Source organism: Ictalurus furcatus, chromosome 10, assembly GCF_023375685.1.
Source record: "Ictalurus furcatus strain D&B chromosome 10, Billie_1.0, whole genome shotgun sequence".
Taxonomy (NCBI): Eukaryota; Metazoa; Chordata; class Actinopteri; order Siluriformes; family Ictaluridae; genus Ictalurus; species Ictalurus furcatus.
Genome location: NC_071264.1, coordinates 25,959,981 through 25,971,874, shown reverse-complemented (window position 1 = coordinate 25,971,874; position 11,894 = coordinate 25,959,981). Strand labels below are relative to the sequence as shown.

Below are 11,894 nucleotides of genomic sequence, written 5' to 3'. Positions count from 1 at the left end.
ATAAAGCTATATTTGTGTAATGTAGTGTCATAGCTTAGCAGTAGGCAGCTGGTCTTGTTCATATTTTTTTTTTTTCCGTTTTTTTTTTTTTGCCTCTTAAATGGTATTTGAGCGACAGGTTTTACTGTGTTGCAAATGAGGAATTTTATTGTTGCTTATTTCTGTACAAAGATCTTTTTGCTGTCTGTAGAATAATCTGTGGCTTTTTAAAAAAAAAAAAAAACTAAAAAAAAAAAAAACAAGTTCTAAAATATGATCGCGGATGATGTCTTATTTTCCAACACATGATTTTTTTTTTTCTAGGTCTTCGGACAAATATTTGTATATCGTGTAATTTGAATCATTACTATACAATGATAGAAATGTCACCATGTGACCAAGTGAACACTTTGTGCCCGGGTATATCCTCAGTATCTGAGTGAGTCAAGTATCAACTACATGGAGAGTGACCTCACTGTCCTGACTACTTAAACTTGTGGAAATATACATATATAAGTAGACGTCTCATCAGGTAAGTAACTCTACTGTCAGAACCGTCATGCTTTTATTTTGGAGGTCATTTGTTGTAAAAATGTTGCCTCACAGCTGCAGCGTCCAGGGGGTCAGTCCTCAGCTCAAGTTATTGTCCTACTCTACACTAAATTACCCGTAGATGTGGAGGAGATCTCCGCTGCTCAGTTCTGTGCTCTGAATGCACGTGGAAGTGCTTTTTTAACAATAAACAAGCACCACACAAAGTTAATTACTTTATGGTTAGTGCTGGAGTCGGTATAGCTTCAGCGCTGTGTTAAACCGTCCGACTGAAGTCAGGAGCGATGATTATCGCCACGGACAGTTCTTAACCAGCCAGAGTGAGCTATTTAAAAGAAATTAATAAAAACAAATCACTGCATGCGTTTGAGAATTCACTTGTCTTTATTTCTTCGTTAGCTGGATGTAATTAGACTCTGGGGGTTCTGAAGTTCATTCCGACGGCTGGCTGAGTAACCTGCAGCGTGGAGAGGCCACCAAAGTCCTGTCGAATAAAACACAAGTTGATATCAGTTCCCTGTTTCCACAGATGTTAATCAAGTGATCTTACACCAGTGTAAAACACAAAGGAAATGGTTATCGTTGCCATTAGAACAAAAAAAGTTAAACCCTTAAAAATGTGATGCTTTTATTTTTAAATATGATTGTAATGATGATGTCACAGGTTTCCCCGTGACCCTGATATGAATAAAGTGGTATAGAAGATGGATTTATTTAGTTCAGTTGGAGAACATTCAGCGGACGCTATGAACTGAAAGAGTCTGCTCCATTCAGCATGAGCTGCAGAGTCATAATGATAGCACAGAATAATAATAAACCCACTTTTCAAGATTGCGAATATAGTTCTACTATATACATGTAGTGACTTGTTAACTGAGTTTAAATCTCAGTCACAATTACCCTTTTTTTTTCTCTCCATGGCAGAAACAGGCTTCCATAAAATGTCCTCAAAACTACTGAAATGCTTGCTATGTATGTGAATCGGACAGAGTCTCTCCCCATCAGTGTTCCTGCCTGATGGAGAATCACGGCGAAAAACGCTGCGACATCTATTATCTGTAATGACTTACCAGCATCTTCAGCATGTCTCTGGTGTCAGGATCGACCTCAATGACCTCCTGATCCAGAGCAGAGACCTGAAAAAGCCAGCAGGACGTCATTTCATAAACGCGGTTCGACCTTTCACGAAAATTCATCAGCAGTTAATATGGAGGAAATAAACCGTAACTGCTGTGTAATGCAATATTATAAAATAAAAACATAGTCCATTAAAAAGCATCATGACGGAAATAATTACATTCTGGAAATGAAACCAAAAGTCTTAAGTACAACACTGGTTTGAGCTCGCTATCGACCTATCCGTCCGTTCAGATAGTCCACATGGACGACGGATACTTTCTGGATTGTATTCTACTTTACCTGACTGATTTAAGATGCACAAATTTAAGAAGAGGGGGGGGAAATGTTGGTAGGATGGTAGATGTTTCGTTAAAATACTTTTCACAGATACAAAGGAGGATATTAAGAGACGCTGGCTTAAGGCTGATGCTCCTGAACATCTCGATGGATGCGGGTTGTTTTACTCTGCGCTCACCGGCCTAAATGAACCGCACCAGGGATTGGCTGAGATGGGACTAAATGCTGTGTATGTGAAAGTGACCTAACAGCAAGTGCCTCACTAATCCAGCTGCAATCCACTGACCTCAGGGACGTAGTTGTCTCTCCTTTCTCTCTCCTCTTCCTGGAGTTTGAGCGAGATGCCTCTGACCGGACCCCTCTGGATCCTCTTCATCAAACGTGTCACATATCTGTACACAGACAAATAAAGGCGAGTCAATAATCGAAATATTAATTTGCAATTTTCCACAAACGCATTTAATCATGCTGTACTGCATGAATGATTACATTTACCTCGAAAAATGTTTTTGTGGATCTTTATTACTTGAATTCGTTCAAGTAAGTTGGTAAACTTGTAGCCATATGGCAATGCCATGCAGTAAAGGCTTAAGATTTAATTTGAAACCATGAGGTTAACAAGTAATGGAAATCTATCAAATAGACAATCTTTTATTAATATATGCCCATCTTTAAAGAAATGATTTATACCACAACACGATTGATTGTTTGGTTAGAAGCTATCGAGTAATTTTCCATAACAGTTATTCTGGCTGTAATTAAAGTCACAGGTTTACAGTATATTAATGCGCTCATTCGAATACATTATCGTTCCTATAGTAACGGCTGACGCGCTATTGTATGGCGGACGCTCCACATAAACTGATTAAGTTTTAAGTTTCTCCAGTGTCAGCACTGGGTAACAGTTAGAAGTAATGCTGTTCCTCAATGTTTTCCATAACGTGACAATCGGGGGGGGGGGGGGGTTCTTTCTTTTTTTTGGTTTGTCTTAATCACACGAGGGAGAAAGAGAGAGGTTGGTGAGTGATCGCCGATTTGTAACTGCTATCATGTAAGTAACTTGTCTCGTGGATGTTTCACAACTTTAAAAGTAACTATAAACGGATATAAAATATGATGTCTTCAATCAATAAATCAAAAACTGGTAGTGTTGCCATATGGTTAGCGGTTGTGTAAAAGGAATAAAAGAATAAAACACTGAAGGTCATTCTCTGAATGGAAAACAATAAACTTAGGGACGGTAGCCTTAACTTCATATTAAGCCCTGTTGTTGATTATTATGCTTCAGGAGCTTATATAATTAATATTTATACCATAAGACTTAGTTACATTTCACCTCATCTTAATATCATTGCCAATTCTTTTATGTTAGTGTATTGAGAAAGTTCCTGTCGATTAACAGGAGGAATGTCCTAAAGGAACAAGTGACATTGGTTGTCCAAAATGGCTGCCTGATAACGTTCTAGTCTTTAGCTGTATGGTGAATTTTGGTTCATGTTTATAGATGACAGTAAGTCTCTGTGACACAACTGGGGAAACAAAGAAACTGTTACAAATGTTTATGGGGAAAAAGAATTGGGTGAGATAGACTTCCCAAAACTAATGTTAGACACCAGCCTGTCTGACTGATGCCTACTACTTTAACAGCTAATCCCCTTCCTGTGCAAACAGGTGACGGTAAACAGGGTTCGACTCTAGCGCCATAAATCTATCTGACTGATAACAGTGCCTTTAAAGTTCTACTTACTGTAAACATGAGTTCTGTGCTCACCCTGCTATTTTGTTGCGTAGAGGCTTGCTGGGGATGATGGCGATCTCTTCACACACCTTCTTGTTGACATGGAAGTCGTTGCCCAGTCGGGTGTAGTACTTCTCAATGATGAGTCGAGAAGCCTTCTTCACTGTCTTTGTCCTTACACGGCCCTGAATGGTTAAAAAAATAAATAAAATGAATAAATCCCACAGAGCCTCATTAATACAATTACTGGTTATGCAATGGGCCACACAGTGGGTTAGTGGTTAGCACGTTCACCTCACACATTCAGGGTTGGGGGTTCGATTCCCTGGTCGGAGTTTGCATATTCTCCCCGTGCTGCAAGGGGTTCCTCCGGGTACTCGGGTTTGGTCCCCAAGTCCAAAGACATACATGGTAGGCTGATTGGCATGTTCAAAGTGTCTGTAGCGTGTGAATGTGTATGCGATTGTGCCCTGCACAATCGCATACACATGGATTGGCACCCCACCTTGTGCCCGATGCGCCCTGGGATAGGCTCCAGGTTCCCCGTGACTCTGTAGAATAAGCGGTATAGAAAACGGATGTAGGGATGTGGAAGAAATGTGTCAATATCCGAAAAGTGACGACATAAAACGTGTTATTCATGAGTTCCCTTTTATATTTTCAATTAACAAGATTTATCTTCAGGGTCACGATGGATCCGGATGCCTATCCTGGTGGGAATACAAACCAGACAGGACGCCAGTCCATCGCAGAGCATCATGCACACTCATTTACACATAGGGTCAGTTTAGCCTGGTCAATCAACCTAGCGGCATGTTCGTGAGAGGTGGGAGGAAACCGAAGAACCCGAAGGAAACCCACACGGACACAAGAACATGCAAAACTCTACACACAGTAACCTGAGCTCAGGACCTTGGAGTCAACATATTCACTCATAACTTTATAAATCATTCTGTATGGCCCCGAAGAAATTGTTACTATAATTAATAACATAACATACCTAGGGGAGTCTCCCTAACCAGTCGAGCTATTTGGTTGACTTTTACCTGGCTTCTTTTCACCCAGGGTTACTCTAGCAATCTAATCTTAATGGCGACATATCTAACTGAGCAGTGTGTAAAATTAACATTGAGACGGATGGATGGACACCTTAACGGGATCAATCTCAGGCAAACACTCATCTATTGATTCATATGTGGTTCTTGCTAACACAATTCATCACTGGTAACAACCCTAAAGGGTGGTCTTGCCCATCCTTTGCCATCCCATGTCTAAAGACCTGGACACGCCCCTGATGAGAAATGCAGTCAATTCATCTAACATATTTGATTGTAATTATTTACTAGGGGGTTTTTTTTCTTCTGAAAAACTGACTGCACTACTTTTTGGCGGTATTTTAGCATAGAAAAGTGAAGAGCAACTCATAAATGTACTCCAAAAAGGTTTAGTTACACGTTAGAAACCAGCTTGTGTATCTGCAGGGCGTTAGTCAAGGTTTCTGTAAGCTAAGCTAGCTGTGTTGACGCAGCTCGCGCTAAAGTCCACGCGCTAGTTTGTATGACTGTAGCCTAGCAACGGGTACTACGGTACTTTGTGTTTATTACCGCGATCAAAAAACCTAGATTTTCTGACTAAATTAACATTTAATCATCTTCCAGCAATATATTTTGAACTAAATTAGCTTCGTAAACGTTTGCTGTTAACTTTAGGCATTTTTTAAAAGGTAAATCCGCTCATCCATCTTTAAAAAAAATATATATTTTTTTAAAAAGTGAAACACGACGCCATTCACACTGCTTATCTTCCCTAATCATGTGAAGAAATGATATTTGGTGATTCAGACACTGATAATCAGGGAAACTACAAAGATTACAACGGATTCTGTCGAACGTAAACAACCCACCATATTGACTCGGGTCTCTGAAAAGGACCTAACTGAGAGCAGGGCGGAAGTTTATAGCTTGTGGCGGAAGTATAATAAAAGTCCCAAAGAAACCGAATCCTAAATGCCTAAATTTATTATAATGTAGACACGACGATTCAGACAATTTAATAATAATAATAATCAATAAAACCATTAATACTAAATGACAGTGCAAGTACATTATAGTATTGTATTTCTTTCTTTTTCATTTCTCTTGCCGAGTTTGCCCGCTACTGCACTGTACTTAGTCAAACCCTGTAAGGTTTCAATAAGAAGCATCATTTCTTTTTTCCTTGTATGCTGAAATAATTTATTACATAAGATGGTTCACTAAGTTCTGGAAATATGGAACTTCTTCCATATGACAGTCATCCTTCAGCATCGTGAGCTTAAGTGCAGGAGAATAAAATTTGTTAACAACAAACCAATAATATCTACACTTGACTACAGAATTACTAAATCATGAAAATGAACACAGATCTCTGTGTAATTGGCCACGTAGTGGATAATATTTCGAGTCGGGGTACTGCATATTTTTTTTATATGAAATGTTCTTGGACTGGAGGTAGCTCAACCAGCTTTGAAGGAAACAAAATGATTCAATAAATGTAAACTGAGCAGCACCTCGTTGACACTGGACACTCATTCAATATAAACACTAAATAAACCTCTCCTCAGAGAACTTTGCCATATCACCACTTCTTAAATCCATTTATATGGAGCTGCCTGTGAATTAGCTGTTAATATAAAAACAATAACATTAAAAAGATAAAGAAAGCTAATCAATAGCGTCTGACCAATCAGAAGCTATTGTTTTTCGGTGTAAAGGTAAATTGACTCAATTAAGATCTAAAAATGGTAATAAAATACTGTTAACGCTCTGAAAACATTTTTAAAAAATTATAAATAATCTGGGTAATAATAATATAAAGATTTAAAAACCTCATCTGATGAGATGGAATCCTAAAAGACGTAACAAAACGGAGCAAATGCCTGAAGGGGACACGGACACACAAGTTGAGACAATTTCCTTTATTTTACATAAAAAAGGGTGCAAACTTGAGTTTCCCTTTAAGAGTGGAGGGAATAAAAATTGTATTTGAAAGGTTAAATGTGGTACTTCATATGACTCCTCAGGAAAAAAAAATAGCCTTTAAGACGTTTATCTTTCTGCAAAAAAGAAAAGGAAACACAACTGGAAAAACAAGGATGGGTCCCTCCCAATCGAAAGCCCTTGACTAAACGAAACCATTCAAATGCATTAACATTCAGATTTCAGCACAGACTTATGACTTCAGAGTCAATGCATGAGAGGAATTCTTTTTTGTTTTTTTTTTTGTTTGTTTTGTTTTTTTAATATGACCAGAACCAGAAAGGGAATTACAGTACTGTACAAGTCAATTTTTCATCACTTGGAAAGAAAAAGAAAATCATCGTGTTGCACAGAATCTTTTACAAAACACTGAGAGGAAAAAATATAATAAAAGTAGTGATAAAATATGGACGATAACTGGAATATCGTAGCGCTGTTCAATCTGAACTTTGTTAAACGATGTGCCGTTGAGTCAAGCAGATCGATGAATTTGTTCACATTACATTTTCACACTGATTTAAACCAACGATGACTGATAGCAATGGCAATAGAAAAGAAAAGGACGCCGAGCTAGAAAATACTTGCTGAGCTTAGATGTTAAAAACTGAAAGCCGCATTTACAGAAGCTGTACGACTGCGACTGAACACAAAGTGTAGAAAGATCATGCCCAGACTGTACATCAAATAAAGTCCCATCTTGATGTATTTCCCATTGCGGTCTTATTCGTAAGCCATGCGTTGTATAAACTGCAGAAACCCTTTACCTAATGATGCTACTTTACGTCTTTAAAATCTGTCGTTTGAACCTTTTAAGAGATGTTTCCTCTACAGTGATGAAAACGGAACGGTTATTAAGACGTCCGTTGAGCATGGGGTTATATTTGACTTTATTCTGAGGAGAAATGAATTTTATTCACCACCTTATCTTGGAGAGAATGATAAATATGAAAACAGGCTGCTTTACAAACTTGGAAAAGACGATGTTTTGAAATCGACTAGTGGTTTCTTACGCCGGCGTCAACTAAGAGTCCAGTAAAAAGGAACAAAAAAAAAGTCTCAATAACACACAAAATGTCAAGGAGTTCAGTGTTTAGTGTTTAAAGAAAGAGTGATCCCTTTTTAGTGAAACTGGTCAGTAGATGGCTCCCTTTCCCTACTCCAAAACATTTTCCAAGCGGCCCTGCCTCGATTCCAACCATCTTGATTTTTTTTGGGGGGGGTGTCAACCAACAACAACAAAAAAAATATCACTTTAGAAACCAAGCTTAAAATTTGCTGATCTGGATCTTTTACCCAAATCTGAACCTTAAATTTAATAACACTGATCCCGAAATCTGGGCAGAACTAGTGATGATCTGCAGCATACAGACGTGTTACTACCTTAAACTCTGACACCTGGCAAAGGGGAATGGAAGAGCGTGGGATAGAAGGAGAATAACTGTACAGACTTGTCTTCTCATACAAGTTGTTGGTTCTCCCTTAAGCGAGTGCACAGGCACACCCGAAAGCAGCAAGCAGCACCCGTCCAAAAAATACTAAACTCCCACCAAACAGTTGTGTGGAGGCACATAATATGTAAATACAAAAAAAAAAAGGAACCAACAGTCTAACGTTAAAAAAAAAAAAAGAGAAAAGAAAATGCTAGAAAGAAGCCTCTCCTTAGACACCACTGGGACAGGAGAGATTCAGCAACTGGAGTTCCAACAGCGTGAGAAGGATTCAAGTACTTTCCACAGAATAATTTACGACGAGGGGGACGAGTGCGAGATAAAAAAAAAAAACCCAAAAAAGCCTCTAGATAAGCAAAGCATCTGAAATATTGCTCACAATGCATGTTGCATACACACTGGTTCAACGGCAAGCCGCCCGTCCTTGATACTCTGCTCCCACAAACACCGAGTGACATCCGTTTCTCAGCTGCAAGGACGTCGGCTTCGTCCAGCAGTTATTTCACTCAGAAAGCGTTATTCAAGAAACTAGAAGACAATGAATGCTTTTGAATTAATGATTTCTGAAATATGGATAAATCATGAGAGGTCAAATCGGACAATCTAGTTCAAGATCACCCGTGTTCTTTTGGTCCAATCTGTACATTTGGCTCTTTTAAAAAAGAAAAAAAGAAAGATTCACACAAGTTCAGTTTCACTTATAGTTCACTTATAGGCTTCTCTGTATTTCTGGTGAATTATTATTCTTATTATATGACCAGAACTTTCTAGAAATATTAAGTGGTCAGATCGAAGCTCATAAGTCACCTTTTTTCCCCCCTACAATTTCTCATGCTGGCTAAACAGAAAGACATTAAAATGGCAAGTGTTTTACAGAAGAGGACACACGACTGAAGGTAGTGAAGGTGTAGTGCAGTCAAAATTTTCCATGCTCTCTCTCTCTCTCTCCGAATTCCATATGGCCAGGTAGTGAAAAACCAAAAACAAAAAATATAGACGTTATATAATTTCTTATACTTTTCAATTCACATTTACTATACATTTAAAAATCACAAATCCAGGGAATTATCCTGTTTGGGGGGGGGGGGGGGGGGCTGGGGGGGATAATGAAGGAACTGTAATTTCTTGAAAGCCCCCCCCCAAAAAAAAAAACACACCATAGGTACATTTAATCGATGAAAGGATTGTCTACCTCCATTTCTGGAGCACCACACTGTTTTACAAACCTGATTCGGATTAAAAACGACAAACTTTTCACTTGTTCAAATCAGGTGTGTTAAAGTGCTCCAGAACTGAAGCTAGATACTAAAATCATGATTTTTAATGGATGGACCTCGTGGGCTCTAACGGTGGCCTCATCCTATATCCAAGAGATCACGGGCCTACCTGTGACGGAGCCACTTAGGACTGCTTCGTGAGCAAACGAGACGTGACACCGAGCAGTTTACAGTAGGCTCTAAATAAAATATCGACTGGGTTCAGTTTTGGAGTCGGTTTAATTCAGATCTGGCTGTTTAGGGATCATTATTGAAAAAAGACTGAGAGTTCTACATTAACAAAAGGCAAGAGAAACATTTCTGTAGTGTCGTAACGCAGAACCACGTGAAACGGCCCTGCTGTGTAGTGTTAGTTAAGGCATTAAGATGAGATATTTAGCAGTGGCAGTTTGAGAGTCTCTCTAAAACAGCACTCGAGTTACTGTCATCCGTTTGCATGTTCCCTTCAAAGGAAGAAGAGAGAGGGGGAAAAAAAAAAGAAAGAAAAGAAAAATCCGGATCGGACACTGATCACGAATACCCACTGAAACGGCTACGAGGCAAGGAAACACTTCATAAACAGCCATTATTACACGTTACGAATGTTAGCAAGCTTTCCTATTAACCGTTACACCGTTCTGACGCTCTGTTCATATAGACTTATAAAAACACGCGGTGTGAAGAAAATACATATTATAGGGACGTCAAAGAATGTTCAGTCACCCACAGACTGACTGGATTCCACCCTGGCACATTAAATAATCATTCTCTTCGGCAAGTGTTTCCATTTATATGGCGTAATAATAATAATAATAATAATAATTATAGTAAAAAAAACAACAAAAAAAAAAAAACATACAAGAAACGCCACATTCAAACCAGGGACTGGGTTCTGAAAAATAAGATGATTACGAGCGGGGAAGAAAAAAAAAAAAAAAAGAAATGCAGTGAAAATGTTTGATACAAAGAGAACCACGGAGTGTCTTACTGGCGAGTTCAGCTCTGAATCCCAGACTAATAGAAAAGTCAGTTTCACGTTAAAGCGATACTATATCACAAGAGGAGAAAGCAGCATGGCTGGCTGGCAGGTCGGAGTGGGTGGAGTGCTTTAGAACAAGCAGCTTAAATAGCATTCAGTAGAACTGGGGAATGTGCTGAGGCTCTCGATCGTGGACCGAGCATCGGACCTCGACGCTCTCCTCGTCCCCCCAGAGCCGGGCGGCGTATCGCGTCAGCACGAGGATCGAAGGCCATGAATACAACGCTGTCACTTTACACTTGGCTGCTTATTTCACACATTTACAGAGTCCACAAGGAAAAGCCTGTTAGCTTCATTACGTTAAGACAGTTAGCTTGGTTTTTTTTTTTTTGTTCTTTTTTTTTTGTGTGTGTTTTGTTTTTACGCTGACTCGGTCCAATAGATACACGAACTCTGCTAGCGAAATTTCTAAGGCTCTGAGGAGGAGCAGAAAACACAAAGGACAGAAGAGAAAGCTAGCAGGCGGTGCAAAGGATCAATATATGAACTCCAGTGTGGATGAAGCTCCTCTGTTTGAGTGAAACTCCCTCCAAACCCCGTCTCGAGCTGCTGGGTCTGTCACAAAGGCAGAACACACGGGAGGGCTCCCTCACAGAGCCGTCTCTCTCACCACAGACGAATGGAGAGGGAGGAATAAACAAAACAAAAAAAATAAAAAACAAGAAGCATGAAGGAGTGCAATGCTGTTCCAGTGCTTAGAGATCCAAATGAGTGTGTGTGTGTCTGTGTGTAAGAGAGTGTGTGTGTGTGTATATTCCGATACAAGTAAACCGTCCATGAGCCCTGCATCCCGCTGCACGATATGTGCATGTCTCCATTCTCTCTCACAGGCAGGTCCCTTTGAGGCAATTCATTTTGAGGGCATTGTTGTCTTCTTTTGAATAAAATTTCTTTATTGAACGTTCTTAAAACGGGCTGGGTGGAGCGGGTGACGGATCATTTGTGCCGAGCGGTGTTCTTTTTCCTCTTCCTTTTGAAGAAGCAGCAGCACCTGAGGACACAGAGATAGATTACAGTCAGGACGACCCGTCGCGCCGTCTGATCGATGCAAATGAAGCAAAATTTAGGCATCGCGGGCTGGGAACGTTAAAATCGGTATGTACGGCAGCAGGCTTTAATGCAAAACACCTTCTGTTACTCTACACAAATCTCTTCAAGCTGGTGGATTACGCTGTTTTTAAAAAGATAAAGAAAGCACACGGCCAGCATTATTCACAAAAATACGTGTAAACACAAACACAGACACGCTTATGCTTAGTGTTGTTAGGAGAGCTGAGACAGCAACGACACGACAGGATGAACCCATGGGAATGACTGGAGGAGCATGCAGAGGAAAGAGAACAGCTCCAGACTGACACATAGAAAAGTGATGCAGTTCACTACAGCCGTAGTGGCGTCCCTGCATGGCCCATCCGCTTTCAAATCCGCCATTATGAGGTATTAGGTATA

The 11,894-nt window shown here is 39.7% G+C and overlaps 2 protein-coding genes across 6 annotated transcripts in view; both read right to left on the bottom strand.

The window, feature by feature from the left end:
• Positions 1-892: 892 nt before the first annotated feature.
• rps17 (ribosomal protein S17) lies at positions 893-5,635 on the bottom strand. 3 transcript variants are annotated; one of them, XM_053634282.1, is made up of 5 exons: positions 5,589-5,635; positions 3,719-3,870; positions 2,234-2,339; positions 1,602-1,667; positions 893-1,015 (listed from the first exon to the last, which is right to left on the bottom strand). In XM_053634282.1, the coding sequence occupies exons 1-5, from the start codon at positions 5,589-5,591 to the stop codon at positions 941-943; spliced, it is 402 nt and encodes a 133-aa protein (XP_053490257.1). In that variant the 5' UTR covers positions 5,592-5,635; the 3' UTR covers positions 893-940. The 3 variants fall into 3 exon arrangements, with proteins under 3 accessions (XP_053490257.1, XP_053490255.1, XP_053490256.1); XM_053634280.1 differs by lacking the exon at positions 5,589-5,635 and adding an exon at positions 3,985-4,110; XM_053634281.1 differs by lacking the exon at positions 5,589-5,635 and adding an exon at positions 3,980-4,099.
• A 3,605-nt stretch (positions 5,636-9,240) lies between these two features.
• The window catches only part of csnk1g1 (casein kinase 1, gamma 1), a 41,516-nt gene continuing 38,862 nt past the window's right edge, over positions 9,241-11,894 (bottom strand). For all 3 annotated transcript variants that reach the window (XM_053634277.1, XM_053634278.1, XM_053634279.1), the window contains one exon: positions 9,241-11,436. In XM_053634277.1, coding sequence (XP_053490252.1) covers positions 11,382-11,436 — 55 coding nt within the window. In that variant the 3' untranslated portion in view covers positions 9,241-11,381. The remainder of the gene's footprint in view (positions 11,437-11,894) is intronic.